The 21,142-nt window shown below is 38.1% G+C and overlaps 1 protein-coding gene across 4 annotated transcripts in view; it reads left to right on the top strand.

Moving 5' to 3' along the window:
* Csmd1 (CUB and Sushi multiple domains 1) overlaps positions 1–21,142 on the top strand; it is a 1,620,113-nt gene that overhangs the window by 808,864 nt on the left and 790,107 nt on the right. For all 4 annotated transcript variants that reach the window (XM_031339198.1, XM_031339200.1, XM_031339199.1 and 1 more), the window contains 2 exons: positions 1,654–1,848; positions 14,047–14,254. In XM_031339198.1, coding sequence (XP_031195058.1) covers positions 1,654–1,848; positions 14,047–14,254 — 403 coding nt within the window. The remainder of the gene's footprint in view (positions 1–1,653; positions 1,849–14,046; positions 14,255–21,142) is intronic.

Below are 21,142 nucleotides of genomic sequence, written 5' to 3'. Positions count from 1 at the left end.
AGAGACTTGAGGTGGAGGGAAGGGGATACCCTGTGGTTGGGCTATGCTCGCAGTGGTGAAGAGAAGGGAGAGGGAGTAAAGAATTCTGGAAGAAGGGCAACATTTGAGATATAAATAAATAATTAATTAAAAAACAAAAAAAAATAAATGTACTTATAAAAATCATTAAAACTACCCTTCACAAACACACACACACACACACACACACACAAACACACACACACACACACAGGCATGAAATGAATACAGAAAGGAAACAATTTATTCCTTTAGAAACTGGTCTTTCTTTGAAATTTTTTTAAAAAATAGTAGATCTCTTAAAATATTTGACTATTTCACAGAAAGCACTGAATCCCTGGTGGGGTAGCTAAGTTTAAAGCAAAATTATGGAGCCACCTGTCTCTCATCCTTTCCACCAAGTGGTATCAATTCCATCCAAGATAGTGTTCTTCAGCCAGGGATTTCAAATCCCTCTGACCATGCCACATGCAGATGGGTGAGACTCTTTCAGGGTGAAAAGAAGGCTCCAGAACAAATAGAATCAACAACCTGACTTTGAACTGTAAATACAGAACTTGCTTTGGCAACACAAATAGAGACAGCTGAGAATGTCCAGTGAACAGACTCTAGGGCTGGGTTCTAAGGACAGAACCATTTCACGGGCTTGAGAGAGATTCTTTTATTTATTCTTTAGTGCAAATCTTATCTACGAAACATGGGTTGGATACCAATCAATTATATGAACCATGAGTGATACTGCTGGTGGGGTCTGAAAACAAATATGTGTCCATTACTGGGTAGTGATGTGTATCAGATATGGTACTGATGCTGAGAATAAAAATTGATTGGATACTGTTTAGTGATGTGTATCAGGTGTGTGGTACTGATGCTAATACATGGTACTGAGAATAACCATGCATTGGATTCTGTTGAGTAATATCTATCAGGTGTGTGGTGCTGAAGCTGAGATCTGAGAATAGCCATGCACTGGATACTGTTTAGTGATGTCTATCAAGTGTGTGATACTGACGCTGAAGATAAACATGCATTGGATACTGTTCAGTGATGTGTATCAGGTGTCGAAGTGATGCTAAGGTCTGAGGATTAACATGGATTGAATACTGTTTAGTGATGTGTATCAGGAGTGTGGGACTGATGCTGAGGTCTGGGAGTGCACATAAATTAGATATTAGTGATGTGTATCAGACATGGTACTGCTTCTGCAGTCTTGAGATATAGACTGGATAGCAATTAATGATGTGCATTATGTGTGTTAGTAACAATGAGGTTTGAACTAAAAAAAAAAATAGCACAATGGCATGCATCCATACCTCAGACATCATCTTCTCAGCTCTCTGGCTCTTCCTTGCATCATATGAAATCTCATTATTACCAAAATAATCTAGATCTCTAATGGAAGACAGAATATGAAAAGAAGTATAGGTTTTTCTTTAACCAAATGCATTTGTTTACACTTTGCAAAAACCATTATAAATATGTGACAGGGCAGATGTTCAAAACTCCAGACATGTTTTCTGTTCAGCTCATAAGTGCAACTTGCAGATTTTAGTAGTTCAAACATAGTGCTTATATTATAATATAAATGCTTCTTCATGGAACACTTTCTTCAACATCCTTTTCTCCCTCCAACAGTTTTACCTAGTCACACGTGTGGAAACCCTGGGGAGATACTGAAAGGAGTTCTTCACGGAACAAGGTTCAACATAGGCGACAAGATCAGGTACAGCTGTCTCTCCGGCTATATCTTGGAAGGCCACGCCATTTTGACTTGCATTGTCAGCCCTGGGAATGGCGCATCCTGGGACTTCCCAGCTCCTTTCTGCAGAGGTAGGTTTATCCCTGTTCCCCTGAGAAGGGAAGCCTGAGCCTAGGGAGTGACTTTGAAGCTGACATTCACAATATCATAACTAGTTAAAGGGGGCAGCATTGGGCAGTTTATCCTTACTTTCAACCTACTTTCAAAATAAATTAGATACAACATGGAAAAAGCAAAAACAAACAAACAAACAAACAAACACCATGCTAAGACCTTAGGTAAACCAGCAAGCCTGCTATAAGAGCTCAAATATCCATATTTCTTCCTATCCCTTTCATAGATGTACAGATTTCTAGTTAGAGTAATTATGTGTCCTGATCCTTTATGAATTTCTTCTTCTTTCTTCTAGCTTTTTCTTCATTACTTTATCTCTGTACTCCCAACATCCACAGTGATTCTCCTGACTCAGGTTCCTGAGAGCCAGGGTTTCAGGCTTGAGCCACTATGCTTGTCTTGTCTTGTTTGTTTTATCTCATGCTTCCTTGTATACCAAATTTACATTAAAATTTAAAGATAATTAAACAATTAAATTTCTTCTTCTAAACATGCTTCCAACACTCTGGCATTTGTTACAAGGTAACCACAGAACAATGAACCATGTTTCTATGAGTTGGTGCCTTTTTCTCAGTTCCTAGCATGTCTAGCCACTTTGGTGGAATTATTTTACTATTGCTATCTTTGAGGAAGAATGTATTAAATCCTGGATTAGGGGTGACTAAGAAAGGCTCATCTTGATTTATAAATAAAAGTACAGGTTAGTAGTAATTACAGTTTTAATGAGATGTCAGGAAGACAGTCCCATGGTCTAATCTTCCACCCACCCACTGGTGTAAATGTTGATGCTAATTTATCAGATAATGAAAGAAAAGCTTTCTGGGCATGGTGGCTCACTCAGGTGATCCCAGCACTTAGAAGACAGAGATAGAAATATCAGGGTTCGAAGTCATCATCTGCTACATAGTTCAACATCAGCTTGGGTTATAAGAGACTTAAAAATAAATACTCAAATAAAACCAAAATTTAATTATCCCAATCTGATTTTTTAATCCACGTTAGTCTGCCGACAGCCTTCATTCCCAATCATTGTTTCCATGCACTTATATTTTAATGTATCTTATTGTCCAGCTATCTTCTGGTCAGATGTTGGAGTTTCATGAATTCTCTGTGATGTTAATGATTTTACAGTGATAGCCCCCATAGCTCTGCAGCTAGTATGGAATGGTAAGTTACCATGGCCCAGGATGGCTTTCTCAATAAATCTCCTATGTAGAGACAACATAAAATATACATGTCACAGGTATAGAATCTAAAGGTGCATGTAGGAAAGTACTCAGGCCCAGATAAAAGTTCAGAATCCAGAGCTGGGTTCTAGCACTTTTAAAGTCCTTTCTTATCTCTGGAAAAATTCTATTATGGCTGTTTTATTCTCCCACATGTCTATCAGTCTTCTCCAATTGTTTCTTTTCTGTGAGTGTTGCTAAAGTTAATCATACCTATTTTTACATTCTTACACTGTTCATTATCTCCATTTATCTGGTTTCACAATGGATATGCCATCATGATCCAGAGCCTGCAGCCCTTCCCCCCTGCTTTTCCATAGTTCTTTTGAATAATTGACCCCTTTGAAAGACAGTATCATTGGCCGTCGGAAAGTTCCAAAGCCCCCTTCCTTCTCCCTCCTTCCCAAGTGGTTGGGGGTCATGATTTGCTCACTCTCGTGACCTAAAAGTTACTAAGTTTTTCTTTCTGTCATTCCCTGCACCTTTTAGACCTCAAGTACAGCCACATTTTTTTCTTTCAAATATTTTTTTCTACTTCCACTCTTACCCACACTGTATTATCTTAATGGCTTGATTAATAAAAACAAGGTTTGATAACCTAATTCATTATTTGTTATCACTTTGTATGTTAGTTAATGTCTAGATGCTACTCATACAACACTCTGTAGCCTTTAAGAAATAATCTCAGTTTTGAAGACCAAGAGTTGCAACATGATTGCTTGCTTTCTGTATTAGAATTTACCAAATCCATTGGAATTTTTCTCTTTCTACATGATTTTTTTTCATCTTGTCCTCAGCAGGCTGTTTTCTTTCACTAAAGATCTATAGCAATTCTGCAACTATATATTTTATGAGTCAAAGTTGATATAACAACCTTTCAATATCTTTCTTGTTCTTTAGCCAAGTTTTTATTAACGCCTAACTTTGTCAAGGTAAATATGTTCCTCTATGTTAGAGATCAAAGCATTTATATTCATGCCTTGTCTGATTCATGGCCAGGTAAAAATTCAAAATTCATAGAATAAAATAATTCAAGAGACATGCCACTTCTTGTTGATTGAGATAACTCATTAATAAAGAAAAAGTCAGTGGTCTAATGTTGATATATATGAAGAGGGTGCATCTCCAGGAGCTGCATTATAAAATAACAAACAAACAACTCAGTAGTGTTGGTGAGCTGGGTTTTCAATGAAATGATTGTGTTTTTTGATTCCCAAAAGTTCTGGTGGTTCCAAAAGTTGTCTGACGCTTCTTCCTGGAAATATTGGTACCAGTAACACTACAGTCTTGGTTCACAGTGTAACAGTAACACTACAGTCTTGTTCACAGTGCAACAGTAACACTACAGTCTTGTTCACAGTGTAACAGTTACACTACAGTCTTGTTCACAGTGTAACAGTAACACTACAGTCTTGTTCACAGTGTAACAGTAACACTACAGTCTTGTTCACAGTGTAACAGTAACACTACAGTCTTGGATCACAGTGTGACATTAATACTACAGTCTTGGATCACAGTGTGACATTAATACTACAGTCTTGTTCACGGTATAACAGTAACCCTACAGTCTTGTTCACGGTGTAACAGTAACACTACAGTCTTGTTCACAGTGTAACAGTAACACTACAGTCTTGTTCACAGTGTAACAGTAACACTACAGTCTTGGTTCACAGTGTAACAGTAACACTACAGTCCTGGATCACAGTGTAACAGTAACACTACAGTCTTGGTTCACAGTGTCTTCTGGCTGGCACACTACAGTCTTGTTCATAGTGACTTCTGGCCGGCACTGTAACATTTTACTTTTCCTTCCCACCACAAGTGTCTCACTGACACAGTAACACCTAAGTGTGTGGACCATATATAGTTATGGGATGCTCTTCACAGTAATACCTGCAGTCATAGTGGGGACCACAGCAGCTTGCTGGGAGCATTTCTTTTAGGTATGAGCTCAGGACTCTCTCACTTAGAAGCCAACATTATCTTATTCCTCATCTTAACCTATCACCTCTTTTCAACAGTTCAACTTTCATAACTGTCCATCATCACCATCTTCACTCATCATCCCTGACAGCTGGGCCATTACACTGTGCATATCATAGTGTATCTTTAGAAACAAGAAATAAAAGTGGTCATGAAGCTCTAAAGGCAATCCATGAAGGACCTAATAGCCAGTAAACAAATGCTTTCTTAACTTGCCTTGCTTTCCCCTTTTTCATAAATTATTACATCATGTTAGATGCTACTGTATCCAGCATCCTTTGAACTCAAGGACCCTGTAAGGCAAAAGAGGTTCAAATCAAAAGCAGAATGTAGTGTGCAGTATGAAGCAGCAAAGAGAGCCCTGGGTGTTGGGAAGAGTCCAGGACTTGGTAAGATAGTAGGTAAATGCATTACCCAGATAATCCTCAATAGAAAATGAAACATGTGCATCCCATGTGTATAAATGCTAGGCTGCCAATCTCTCACCATGCCCTCATCCTACATACATAGGCTATACGTGGAACACCAGAAGATCATGCTTGATTCCACATCTTAGCTGTTGATAATTGTGCTACAAATAAATTGGCTACCCAATTAGCTCTTTCAGGAAACCATTAAACATACCTTAAATATGTACCCTGTAGTGGGATTGCTGAGTGACATTGTTGCTATTATGAGATCTCCAATCTTTTCTATATTGGATTTAAATTACTCCCTGAACAATCATCCATCATGTGCAAGAATTTTCTTTTCTCTGCATTCTCATATTTGTTATTTAAAAGTTTATTTGTATTATTTATTTATTTATTTATTTATGCAGTGTTTTCATAACAGTTATTCTAAATGAAGAATAATTACACCCCTTGTAGTCAATATCTGTAGATTTTTTAATTGCTGCCCAGTGATGTAGTCTTCTATGGGAAATGACCTTTGCAATTGCCAGCTCAGCTTCTACTGTATCATTTTTTATTATTATGGTGACTGTTCTCTGTGTTTTGGGTGATGTGTGCATTCTGATTTCCTTCTCACGTGGTGGGTGCTGTCATGGAAACATCACCCCCCCACACACACACACACAAATCTTTAGGACATCTCACTTTGTTCTTTACTGTGCAGATGCTTCACAGTTTGATAGCCCATCTGTTAATTTTTGTTGCTGTTAATTTTTGTTGTTGCTTGTAATTTTTTTTGGATCTTATCATAAGCATCTTGGCCAATATCAATGTCTTGAGATGTTTACTCTGTTTTCATCCAGAAGCAACACCATTTCACATTTCACTTTGGGTTTTGTACCATGTTACCTAAATTTTAAAGCATTATTTCATTTTCTCAAGACTGACCCTGGCCCATGATCTTCCTGTGAGAGATAAAAAACATGAGATATCAGAATAAAAGGAACCTTGCTACCAAGCAAATGCTACTGAGGAGTGGAGTGGAGAGACAGCTTATGGTGAGAAGCATTGGCTATTCAATGCAGAGGACCTGGGTTTGATCCCCAGAACCCTCATGGTGGCTACAACTAGCCTGTAAATCCAGTTCTAGGGTCTCTGACTCTTGAATAGTGTGCATATGTGGAACTTGTATTCTTGTGCAGTGCACACACTCATGAATAAAAAATCTTTTAAAATCCTATTGGAAATATAATAATACACATTTTAAGATGGATGATAGATAGATAGATAGATAGATAGATAGATAGATAGATAGATAGATAGATAGATCTTAGCTATTCTGAATGGTGTGAGGTGGAATCACAGGGTTGTTTTGATTTACATTTCCCTGATGACAAAGGAAATTGAACAATTATTTAGGTGCTTCTCAGCCATTTGATATTCCTCAGTTGAGAGTTCCCAGGGACCAAACCACTAACCAAAGAGTACACATGGTGGGACTCATAGCTCCAGCTACATAGGTAGCAGAAGATGGCCTTGTTTACCAGTGAGAGGAGAGATATTGGTCCTGTGAAGGTGTATTTGGAGGGGAAACCAGGAAAGGGGATAACATTTGAAATGTAAATGAAGAAAATATCTTATTAAAAAAAGATAGATAGATAGAATACCTGACCCAATGAATGAACTTTCTATTAATAGTTTCCACACTTAGGCAAAGATATTTGCTATGTCCCAGGCAAGCATGACTGATGTGATTTATCAATGAAACTGATAGAAATGGCTATCATTTTGTGTTAAAGACACAAAGATCAGGCTGGAGGGATGGCTAAGAGGTTAAGATTACTGGCTGCTCTTCCAGAAGTCCTGAGTTCAAATCCCAGCCACCATATGGTGGCTCACAACCATCTATAATGTAATCTGTTGCCCTCTTCTGTCTTGCTGGCATACATGCAGGCAGAATACCATATAAATAAATAAATAAGTAAATAAATAAATAAATAAATAAATAAATAAATAAATCTTTAAAAAGAAAAAAGACACAGAGACTATAAGATTTGGCACCTGCCAGAGGGCTGAGAGGAACTTCACAGACTCATGTTAGCACTGATCAGGCTACAGGCAGCTACTTCAGGGTACAGAATGGTCTGTTCTACTTTTATACATAACACTGGAAAGGGCTCTTTATCCAAAGAAACAGATGAAGTTTATTTGAATATTAGCTTGTATAGGCTAAGACATCCAAAAATTTATCACTGAGATGCACACTCAGTATTAATGACTTATGAGTTGTTTGATTATCTTCATATTGACTTCAAAATCTAGTATATTTTTTACAATGACCACATATCTCTGTGCAAAATATAATACCTACATTCCAGTGCATCAGGGATACCTAAACCAATGAATGCTACTTTGAGCAGCTCAGAAAATAGTGTCTTAATTAATTTAAGAAGTTTTATTTCTCTTGCCTATTTTTTGAGAAATGATCTTACTTAATATCCCAGGCTAGACTTTAACTAGCACTGATTCTTTAACTAGCACTGATTCTCTGAGTCTCAGCCTCCTGGGATTACAAGTGTGAACCACCGTGTTGAGCCTTCTATATCTTTCCTTATTTTTTGCAGAGTCCTGATGTTTTTAACTAATGATGCATAGTTGTTCCCAAACACAGATGTAGCTTAATTATAAGAACTGATAAGAAGATGGGTCTACATAACAAAGTGGTCACATGACGAGGGTTCTTTATCTACTTAGAAATGTTGAAGCCTCTTTGAGATGAAGAGAGCAATGTCTATGTTGAAATTAGTTTTAGCAAAAGCTAGAACTAAGTTTTCTTTCCCCCAATGGAAGGCAACATGGAAAGTCTTTTTCTGTGAAAATCTCTATATTCCATTCTTTGGGATGCATTAATATCCCTACTAGTATTTTATGGAGACTCCTGCTATGTTTCCACATCTTTACTGACATGACTGTTCTTTTTCCTATGGTAGGCATGTTGACTGGAGTTGGATAAAACCTTAGTAGATTTTCTTAATAGGTGTTGTTTTGGATTTCTCTGTTCCACTTTTTTATTGCTGTGATAAAGCACTAGGACTAAAAAGAATGTGAGCAGAAAGAGTTTATTTGAGTTTACAGTTCCATATGAGAGTCCATCACCAAGGGAAGGCTGGACAGGAACTCAGAGCAGGTACCCAGAGCAAAGACATGATGCAGAATCCATGGAAGAGTACTGACTACTGGCTTTCTCCTCATGGCTAGCTGAGCCTACTTTCTTATAGCACCCAAGATCACCAGCCCAAAAGTGACACCACTTACACTGATCTGGACTAACCCAAATTGCTCATTAATCAGGAAAATGCTCTACAGGCCTGCCTAGAAGACAACAATATGATGCCATTTTTTCTAAGATTCCTTCTTCCCAAATAACTCTCACTTGAGTTAAGATGGCAAAAAAATCTAGTCAGCACAGTGCTCAGCACACTTGTAAGGAATCAGTATAATGTGACCAGATATAGTGAGACAAATAGAAGAAAGCTCTGTTCACACCAAGCAGTTAGGATTTACCTAACCATTAATATATGCTTAACTATGACTACTCATCTAAACCTCATAATAAGGCATGAATGGATATGTGGTGCTCACATTGCATTATTTTTTTGAGAATTTCATATATGAGTAGTGTATTTATACCATTTCCCCCCCTCTTCCCCTTCAACTCCACTCCCCCTCAACCTCACAACTTCTTCTGTAGTTATTATACACATGCATACATAATATATAATCAACAAACCTACTGAGCTCATTCAGTTAATGTAGCTAGTGTGTGTGTGTGTGTGTGTGTGTGTGTGTGTGTGTGTGTGTGTGTGTGTTTGGATGTCATTTGGGACTGGATAAACTCATGAAGGACTTATCACTGGATACAAGAGATTCTTCTCCCTCAGCATTGATTGACTATACCTATTCAAGTACAGTAGAATCTTCTGGTATTTATACCAAGTATTTTACATGGCAACTGGTGATGTTATTATGTGGATCTTATTTAAGCAAGCATATTCTAAGCATTTCTTGGCTGTAGCTTACCTGCTATATCTAGAAGACACCATCTAGCATTAGGCAGCTATATGTCTTAAGTAGAGGTGAGTCTGTGCATGCCCTTGCAAATATTTCATTTTATAAAATTAACCCTGACATGGGGACTCCCTGGACTGGTGTCAGGAATCACAGATTCTCAGTGCACACATGGGATTATCATACAGTCTGGCTCTAATGCCCGTCATGTAAATGACTCACTATCTTTGCAGATCTGAGAGTTGTCAATTCTTCACGGCATAGCAAAGTTAGGCTTCTAAAACGTGTTCTATTTGATGTTTTGTACTGTGTGTATAAAATAGATTTTAGCTAGTCAAACACCCAGAAAGGGACATTTTACATTGAGAATAAGACTTCTCAATGTGAGAATAATTTCAAAATTCTCAGAGGGAAAGTATAAATATGGACCCTTTTTTGACATTCAAAGTCATTCCCCACTCACAGAAGCCAGTAGAGTTGGCACATCTTTCATTGAAAACATTGTTTTCTGCCTGGTTTAACTCAGACAAATTCAGACTTACTTTAATTGGTCAATTTTTTGTAAAATAGAAGATGTTATAAGAATTGGACATAAAATAGATTTAAGAAATGATTTCCATATGAGAAGTCTTCTGTGGAGCCACACTCATGCCCTTGGCTCTGCTATCACACTTCCATGCGGAAATCTTAGGGTGAAAGTTTCCAAAAAGCTGAAATACATAATTCATGTTAGCAGCCATCATTCATGTAAAAACTATGTGTTGCATACTAATTTCACAGTGAAATAGGTTTTTTTTCAGTCCTCAAACGTTGATAAACAATAAAACACCACCAATATTTTAAGGTTTTAGTAGTAATATGTTATCTTGAAAGAAACCTCTAATATATGAATATATATCCAAATATTGACAATAATTACTTAGCTTTTTGATAATTATCCTTAATATTTTAGTCTCACTTATGATAATGATAAGTAAAACATTTATTTAAACATACCATATTTCCACATAAACCCATGGTTTTTTTTTCCCCATGGGTTCAGACTACATTTGTAACACACTTCAGCCAATAGATACATCTCTACCTGAATTATCAATGTGACAATATTTAACGTTTATTTACCACACATGAATTTCTCAAGGTTAGAGAAGAGATGAGTTAGTGAGGACTGTGCACCACAGTACTTTGACTATGAGGACTATGCACCACAGTACTTTGACTATGAAGCTGATTATTATGTCCTTCTGAAGAAAATAGACAATTTAGCTTAGAAAAATCAGATAGCTGTTTTCTTATTCAGATCCCTTATGTTTTTTTTCTAGTGTACTTATGAAATACCATTATGTAGAATGTATCAAAATGAGACAGTTTTCAAATAATATTTTATTTTCATAGATCAAACTGCTCTACAGAAACAGATCATTTGAAAAACCCATGAATATCACCCTTGTTTTAATGTTTATTTAAGTATTAATATTTATATGTGTATAATTTAATGTTTATATAAGTAAAATATCTCCTTTCCAATAGCTGCTCTTGACTCAAAGCTACTATGACATTTTAATAGAGTATTATGTCTCATAATTGCAAGTCTATGTCTCCAAACAGAACTTGTAAGAGCATGAATAAAACTCACTGTGTTTGAGGGAGAGGAAGCTGGGTCCACAAAGAAGAACAATTGTGGGTATTGCTGGGATTAGTCCTTACTGTAACTGAGCCCAGCCAGGACAATTAGCAGAACCTCTGATGATAGCAAGCTTCCTACAAGCAGAGGGCAGCATCCACAACAAAGATGCCCATGGCCCCAACCCCCAAGTACTGTGACGACTAAAAAGTCTCAATTTCAGCTGTGCTCTTCCAAATTTAATTTAATTCTTTATCTGCTTTAAAAGAAAACAATTACACATGTATCTTGGGGGTCATTGGAAAGTTGATTCATTCTGTGCCCAGCTGCAGTCAATGAAGTATTCACTGTGATTTCACTGGCTAAGTTGTTCTCAGCAGTTTTCTTGTGACTCAAGCCACAGAGGTCTGGAGCTGTCCGCGGTGCTGAAGGGTTAGTAGCCAGCCCTGGCTTTATAGCTTTTAGAATGGAGGAGAACAACCCAAGACAGAGCCATAAGTTACATGCTGTAGAGCAGACTTGCAAGAGAAGCTGTCTAAGCCTGATAGACTTTTAAAACATAGGAATATTCCTGGGCACTGAAAAGAGTCCAAAATTGTAGATCATGATACATTCCATGAAAATTAGTTGTGAGTTGTTACTAATTTCTTTTTATGCTTCATTTAATGGAAATATAATATTGTGACATCCTCATTTACACATGTAGATAGAAAAGAAAGGAACATGAGCGATTGCTTTGTCATTTCTATTTTGCTTGTGAAGTGAAGATAGAGTGGATTGTCAACTGTAATTAGAATAGAATCCCAAGAATATCTCTCCCTTCAAAATATCTTTCATTTACTGATCTTGATATATGTGTGTGTGCATACATATATATATTACAAATATCTTTATTTATAAATTACAATATTATAAACTCATGTTTATCTCCATGTTTCAAACAGTAAATGCCTTACACTTTTGTGTATTTTGGAATAAAGTCTTTAAATTGATCAATTTTAACATTAATTAGGTAGTCTTGTTATTTTACTCCACATTCTTCCTAACATTGCATAGTTGATAGATGTTTTTATTTCCTTTGCACCATCAATCAATACCCCATCTTCAGCAAATGCGATGGGATAATAGAAAACTTTTTTCATAAACTTCTGTGTCTATGTGTTTACATGAAATTCACAAAATAATTACAAGTCAGAGTACTGGAGTTCTGCAGTTCTCCAGGAGAAGTACTATGCTCACAGACTGACAGCACAGTTTGAAATGGTCTAAAGCCACACAACATATCTGGGGTTAATGAAGATGACATATTGACACTCTGTCTCAGAAGAGAACACACACAATAAAATAAATATAGTAAAGTTGAATGTGAATTAGGGATAATCTAATTATAACTTATTTGAAATTTTTCTTTTGATTTTTAAATATCTACCATATAAAACTTGATCCCAAGTACAGAGTCAGAAAAATGATATATGTTTTTATCTCTGTCTGTTTTTTTTATTGTTCCTTCCTCTGTTTAATTTTCTATCTTTTGTCCTACTTATATCACTTTTTCTACATCACTATGGTTATGAAATTGTGCCTCTTTTCTGCTCCTTGAATAGGTGCAGGCCACAGTGTTTATGCATCTTGGTCAAGTTTGACTTCCTAAACCCAGGAAACCTCCAAGTGACATTTGAAGCCACTGGTCTTATTCACACACGGAAAGAAGAAACATGAAATTCGAGGTCATTCTAGAGGACAACACTTTATAGTTGGCCTCACCACAGTTCTCCTCAGATGTTAACATAATAAAAGGCTCTTGTGTTCACTAGCCCCAGAGTCACATGCTATAAGGGATTGGCAGACAACCCTGAAAGTAGCTAACACTTCCAACAGTGGGTTGCATGTGGATGTTGACCCTCTGTGCTCAGCTTCAGCAAACAAGCATACTGTGGACATGGTACTCCTGCCACACAGCCTCCATATCACTTCTGGTTACTGAGGTCTTTACCAGGAGAATCCAGTAAAGTTGATTGTGCAGATTTCTAGTTAAGACTTCTGCTGGTGTCTACCTAAATCCAACCACATGAGTTTCTAGTCATAAAACTGCAGCTTGTAGATCACCATAAGAGAGTATTAGGATCCTTAAGCCAAAGTAATTTCCCTTCTAAAATTCTGGGAGAGAGAGGACCTGGCTATAATTTGAATTAGTACCTGGATGTGCATCTCAAATGTTGCATTTAAATGAACACATTTCAACCATCCAACTATAATGTCAGATTCTAAATTTACTCGTGAGCAGTGTTTTGTGAATTTAATGTAATAAACCTGGTATTGCTGTTTTTGCATGAGGATTTACATTGAAGCAATTAATTTTGTGAGCCCACAAAGAAACTGCAGAGAAGAGTAAATTCTAAATATTAAGTAAAGTTATGCTGTTTGTTAATGATCATTTATTTATGATGCATTAATGCATAAGACTTGACAGTTTTATAGTAATATTTATAAGTGTCAACATACTGTGCAGTTACATACACAGTAAATGGTAAGTAGAAATGTCTGTCTTATATCTCCCTTATATTAAGAAGAGCTTAATTGCATTTAGGTATATATTTGGATATTTACTTATATATTAAATTCACTTTCTTGACAGTTTTATTATCTCTCCCACTATGATATTGGCTTGATAATGTAAATTAACCTTTGGCTTTTGTACACCACCTATGGAGCTAAATTAATTACCTAGAAGTGATCTTTTTAGATTACCTTCATTCTAAATTCAGAAACAATGTCTTGGTAGTCAATAGGGACACTTGTAAACATGCTTATGTATGACAGGCTTCTGAGCATTGAGTAGCCTTTTTGTTTCTGTTTCTACAGCTGAGGGTGCCTGCGGGGGAACCCTAAGAGGGACCAGTGGTTCCATATCCAGCCCTCACTTCCCCTCAGAATACGACAACAATGCTGACTGCACGTGGACCATCTTGGCTGAGCCTGGGGACACCATTGCTCTTGTTTTTACTGACTTCCAGCTGGAGGAAGGATATGACTTCTTAGAGATCAGTGGAACAGAAGCACCATCCATATGGTGAGTTTGTATAATTATGTGAGCTCTTGGTAGTCTTTGCATCATCTTTTCAGGAGAAAGAGGATCTGCCACGTGGTGTCATTGGATAGTTAGTGGCCAACTTGAGTATAGTATTTTTCTTCTTGATCCTTAGTTGTAACCCAATCCAGTGTCTGAGATGTTTCTGTATTGGCATTTGAAGCCAGAGAAAGCATGAACACTTGAAGTTTTTTCCTTTTCTCATATTAAACTCAAATCTTCCCAGGAAACACTTAGGAGGACCCCTGGGTCTTGGTTCTCATCTAGAGAGGACATAGTTTGAGTGGATGTATTTTGGCTTTGGGGTTTATTTTCTCTCTTCTTGCAAAATGATGAGGAACTTGACAGTGGGACCATGATATTTTCCTGCCCCTCTTGGAAGAGGGTCACAGAACTCTAGAACCACCTGTCAGGACACATCTCAAAAAGAGTTAGTGTGGACTCTAACATGAAATGTCACACATCTGACCAATTGGAGGCTGGGAATTGAGTGTATGACAGAGAGTAGATTGAAGTACAGCCATGCTTATAGTAGAGCTGCCTTCAGTGTTTCCACAGTACAGTTCTAAAATGGAAAATTAAAGGAACAGATATAAGATAGCTTAATTCCAGCTTCATATCTCTGAATTACTTGTTGCTAGTTGAACATTCTATTGTTTTAATTATTTAAATAATTTTGGTAAGTTGAAGTTGCATCATTCCTTTAGTTTTAGTCTTGAGCCATTAGGTAATTTTAGAATATTACATAGAAACAACTAGCCATGTGTGTACATGCCAAAGAGTTAGTAGAAGAAGTGTTAAAATATTTTGATGACTTTCAGTCTTGACTTGGGTTCACAGCCGAAAGGATGGCAAGGCTAAATGTTTAAGATGATAGAAGGAGATCCTCTTTTACACCATTCCTTAACATCAAACTGAATCACTTGGTTTTCCACAATTAGAAGCTCTGTGCTCACAAAAAAAGTGGATATGTACTTCCCCCTCTTGCATTTTACTTCTCTTATGTTAAATATTATTCCCATTACAGAAGTAAAAGCAAAAATAGAACTTCATTAGAACATAGCTGTATGACGCCAGGGCACACACCCAAAGACTTTCCATCTTACTAGAGTCATTTGCACATTCATATTTACTGTGGCTCTATCTGTAGGATCTGTAGGACAAAGGAAATGTAATCAACCTAAATGTCCACCAATAGATATTGAGTAGATAAATAATAAATAATAGAAATATGTCACATAAACTAGGTGGAATTTTATTCATCTGTAAAGAAAAATAAACTTTCCAGAAAATGGATATACCTTGAAAAATACATTAATTGAAGTGCCCCAGGTTTAGAAGAGCATCCATGTGGGAAAAATGTTTATGCACATAAAATTAGGTATGTGTATATGTAAACATATATGGTTCCCTTATATATGTATAAGGGAACCATCCTGGGTATAAAGGCTTTAAGGAAGATAATGTGAATGTATTTGAACATAGGACAGACCATAGAAAGGAGAATGTGGAGGCTACAAAGGAAGGGTACAAAGGGAGAGCTGGGGCAAGAATGTTGTGGGGATCAACCCAAACTAAGCACAAAAATGCCTTTGAGAAACATGCCACTGTGTGTTGGTTTGAGAAACATGCCACGGTGTGCTGGTTTTAGCAAGCTCCACAACCACTGTCATGAACTGTACTGTTATTCACATTGAAGAGGACTTTGGCATTACCCATTGTTCTTCAACCTCATGCATTTGCTAGAACTTTTATGTATCTCATGTTACTGAGAATCAGAGCTATGAACACTGGTGCTGACTGAAAGCCCTGATTCTCATTACCAGTCACTCTTTGACCTAACATCATGCCTTAAGAAGTCATATTTAAATGGCTTTTAAGTTCATGAAACAAAGTCATGAATCATGTGTCTAAGTTCTGCCAATTATTGCTGTAGAAGCAAGGGATCCAAACACTTCTAACTTTTTAACTACATAAATATTTTACGGGGAACTACTTTATAACGATATAAATTGTTTGAAAATGGAAAGTATATGGTGAGTTGCAGAAATTACTTGGTTAACTTTAAATTTGTGAGAACCTGGATGTGCTAGGTATTGGGTGTTGGGTGTTGACTGATTCTGTTGCTTTAAAGTGTCAGAGTGGGGGAGAGATTGGAAAACAGGGAAGAACTTAGTGTTTATAGAGTGTGGTGATGGCTTTTGTCAAGCAAAAGGGAGAGTGTGGGTGTTCAGGTGACAACATAAGTCACTAAAATAGAAGGAGCAGCCAAGGCCGTTGCTAGGGAGATGATTGTGGCTTCAGAAAAGGGAGCAGCTCCTTCCTATGTGAGTGTCACAGAGAAGAAAAGTCCCTGCTGTGCTCAGGAGCCAGATGACATCTTGTTGTCTGTTTTCCCCATTTCCTTACTCATCCCACATGAATTGCCTCCCATTCCTCACCCCTATCTTCCCTACTTCTACTCTTGGTTGATTTCATTTGTTATTCATCATAGGTGAGTTCTCTGCCCCTAGCCCCATCCCCTCTTCCCTTCATCCCTCTCATCCTCTCATCCCTTCTTCCCCTCATCCCCTTACCTTAAATCTCCTTATTCCTTCACCCCCTCATGTCCATCCCCTCATCCTCTCATCCCCTCATCCCTTATCCCCTCATTGCTTCATCCTTGATCTCCCCATCCCTTCATCCCCTCCCTCTCCTTTTCCCATCTACTCTTCCCTTCCCTTTTGCTCCTCTCCTCTCCTCCCTCCTCTCCTCCTAGGCTCTTTATTCACTTTCTTATCCATCACAGGTGAGTCTTCTCCCCCTCCCTTTTCTTTTCCTCTCTGGTCTCACCTCACCTCCTTTCCTTTCCTTTCCCTTCCATTTCCCAGTGGCTGCCACAACCCATGGGCATAATGCAACAGTGGAAAAAGTTGTTGGTCAAGAAGAAATTGCTCAGCTTTGGAAACACCCCCAAATTTTGTTATTAGAATGGGGAAACTTACTTCAGTTATCTGAGGTCTCCAGAGATTCTTTTTAGGATAGTTATTAGAGCGACTTTGCTTCTGCGAGCTCCTAAACTATCCTGCGTATTGTCCTAGTCTGTCACCATGAATGGCCTTTGTAGACAATGTGCAGCCTTTGCATCCGTACATGATGATGATTTATGAGCCCCCATTTATTGGAAATGCAAAACCCCTAAAGGATGGTTTTCCCTTATGGACTCTTAACACCTTTGTCTGTTACATGAACAAGAAACTTGTACAAAGAAGGACAACAGAGAGCAGCCCAAACTCAGGAACTGCCCAAACTCAGGGTCTGAGTCCACCAAACTCTGCGTCACTGTGCCCTGGGATACACAGTGGATGCCCTGGAATACTCAGCCGCACAGTCTCCTTGTGCCTTGCAGAGGATGCTGCAGTTGAGGAGACAGGTCCACTGAAAATCCATGTACCACTGTATACTGCATGAGAAAGGACAGAGGGTTTCTTATTTATTTTACTTTGGTGACACTCAGGGCTTATTGTAATTACAGAGGGAATTGTCTTGACGTGTCCATATGGAGTGTTACTTTAAATGGAACTCACATCAAGCCGTTAATCTTCAGTGGAGGCTGAAAAGAAAAAAGATGGTTTTCTTAAGTAACCATCAAGCCCACATGAACACACTTCAAATTTAAAATAGAATAATTGGGAACACGCTTTCAAGATTTATACAAATGTGTATTATCTGCCTTATCTTTTAAAAGACTATTATTTTACTATAATTTTAGTGACAGTCTCTGAAATGTTTAATGGCTCAAATTGGTATATTTAGATTTATCCATTCCAAGATTGCAAGAAAAGTAAGGAGAAGGGTGAACTTGGCCTCTTCTCCAAAACAAGGTTATGCCTCCGAGGCAGGAGGATGGTGCTAATGGCTATAAGTGCAGAGAGGGCATACATGTACAATTTTCCAATAATCTGTTTTTAAAGACATGATGAACAAGCAAGGGCATAGTAAGAGGAAACTGCATGGAAAAATTGTTGAGACCAATAATGGGATTAGCTTTATTTTCATTACACTTTGAGTGAAATTACTAATTCTGCTATAATTTCTTTGCTCCTAGTTGCCATGACTACAGTAGAGGCAGCCTCAACATAGTGAATCTCATTTGCCAAACACTTATATGTATAAATGTGGAAATTTAAACCTTACCACCTGTATGCATACTGATCAAGGCTGATTTATATCATTATCTTCATCATCATCATCGTTTTAGATTTTCATATAGTCAGGTAGTAGTCTTCCTAGTGATGCTTAAGAACAGAACAACTGTTTCTAGTTGACTTGGAACAGGCTCTAGTAACTATGTTTTCTATTGTAATTTTTTAGAAATAGGCTGGAGAGATGGCTCAGTGGTTACGAGTGTTTGTTGCTTCTTACAGAGAACCCAGCTTCAAGCTTTAGCACCTACATTCGTAGATCACAATCACCTGTAACTTCAGGCCTAAGGGGTCCAATGACCTCTTCTTACCTCTGTAGGCACTTGCACATTCATGGTCCACCTACATGCTCATACACATAAAATGAATACATCGAATAAAAATAAAATTTCAACAAACCTTTTTAAATGCAGCAAAACTGTCTGATTTTATCCACTTTCAGTGACTTGATGGTGTATCCTGTGACTCTAAGAACACCAAGAATGAAAGCTGATGTCATATCTGTGTGTGTCAGCTATAATTTCTAAGTTAAGACTTGAGGGTTAAATGGTCAGGATTGTGTTTCCCTGGCAAGGGGATTGGAGAGGGGACACTGGCACTCTTCTTGTGTCAGGGAATGTGTACAGCTGCACATGGCAGGAAGGGTGGAGCGAGGACAAATGTGGAGATTTTGCCCTGCCCCAAGCTGAGTGCTCCTTCTTCAGGCTGCCCAGGAAGAATCCAGAAGCCTTGGCAGATCTTCCGGGACAAGACAGAAGAAATCTTTCTACTGGTCTCCAGTCCCTCATATCCTCTATCTTAGCCCTAGGCCATGCCCCCACTCGAGTCTCACTTCCCAGTACCTTGTTATGGTTACACAGCTACCTGCTTCCATGTGGCCATTCCATGTTTACAAAGTGAGCACAATGATTAGAGAGGGTCTAGATGAAGAACACCATAGGAGATGTGCAGAAGAAACACAGTAGAATGTCCCTCCAGCAATCTTCTCTCTAATTGAGTGGGAGAACTCCCATGATCCAATTTGTTATTTTGTACTGCAGGAGTAAGGCTAAATAAGTCACTAACCAAGGACCCTCTCCTGCTCTGGCCTAGCTGTGAGTCCCCTCCATGGAAAAACAACACACTGCATAAATGCACTTTATTTTGTTCCCATTAACCCAGCACAATTTCACTATTAAATCAATCTAATCAGTAGCTGGCTGAAGCCAAACGAGACTTCAAAGACACTGGAGCAGCCCAGTGAGCTTCAAAGAACCCTTGAAGGGTCAATTAATGCCTACAATGTTTATCCAACGTGTCACTTAATTGATAATTGACTTGGTGTATGTTTAATTTCTAATGAAAAAGGTTATAGAGCTCCAGTGAGCAGTAGATTTCCTGCAATAAACCCTTCCCCTCACCTGCCCCAAACCCAGAGAGGTTCGCCACCCACTCCTGCCTACAGTATAAAAACTGCTTAATTTGAATTCATTCTGCAGAAACTTCATGAGATAGCACAGAGTGAGGTGATGCCTTCCTTCACCCAAGTGTCCGCTAATCGTTCCAGAGTCAATACTTTTCCTGTGGCTGCGACAAGATATCTGGCCAAAGAAATGTAAGAAAGAAAAGTTTGCTTGACAGTGCAGCTCCTGGTGGTAAGGAGGGCATTGCAGGAAGAAGAGCTCTGGCTGCAGTGGGGGAGTGTGAGGCTTCTGGCTGCAAAGAGGGCCTAGTCGGGAAGCAGAGAGAGGGATATTAGTATTGTTCTCACTTTTAATGGTTTCATTCACTCAGAGGCAACATGGACTGGTGTTGTCCACATTCAAGGTAGTCCTCCCTTCCTGGCAGAGACTTGATGCATCAGGGTGGGGGATACCCAGCATATTCCTTTGAGAAGGCACCCTTTCAGAGGAAAATAGGAGGTAGGGGTGAGGGGAAGGTCTCTGTGGAGGAAGACTCTGTGTCTTCCTCCACAGAGTGTCTTTTGGCTTGTTCTAAATTCAATCCAGCTGACGGTTATAAATAACTACCACATAACATCTCACAACCTCAGGGTTATTCCCCAAACCAAAACATTTGCACTTATGGCTACTAATGAATGGGTACACAGTATTTTGAATTTTTTAGTTGTTCTATTGAACCTATTTTCTTTGGACAGATTCATCTAGGAATGTGAGTGAAATTCAGTTATATTTGTTAGGACTCTCCCCAGTCTTCTTAAGTTATTTATACTTTTTTGTTCTACAACCTTGACCTATCTTGACTTAGCAATTTAGCTCCACCAGGCTATTTAGGGAAGTGTGATATTACAGAAGAATTTTAGGAGCACAAATAGCAATGATCCTGTGCCCAGCCCAAAATGAAAATGCAATTGTTTCTATTATATATTACCCTTCAATTTTTAATTCAAGCCTGCTCAAGGTGGTGCACACTTTTGTAAACCTAGTACATGTGTTCTGAGACAGGTGAATCACTAGTTTATAGCCATGCTTGGCTAACTAGTAAATTTGTGGCTAGCTTGAAGCACATAGAGAGACTTTCTCACAAAAAAGCCAAAAGAGAAAAATTTGAATGCAAAAACTTTACTCTACAAACCTATTGCTCCATGTATATACATTTCTTATACAAGTGAGCAAAATAAATATAAAGATAAACACATATTTATGAATACACACACATACACATATATATACATGTATATATATAT

The sequence above is a fragment of the Mastomys coucha genome, unplaced genomic scaffold, assembly GCF_008632895.1.
Source record: "Mastomys coucha isolate ucsf_1 unplaced genomic scaffold, UCSF_Mcou_1 pScaffold22, whole genome shotgun sequence".
Lineage (NCBI taxonomy): Eukaryota > Metazoa > Chordata > Mammalia > Rodentia > Muridae > Mastomys > Mastomys coucha.
The sequence above is the reverse complement of the archived record's forward strand: the minus strand, read 5'-3'. Positions and strand labels throughout refer to the sequence as shown.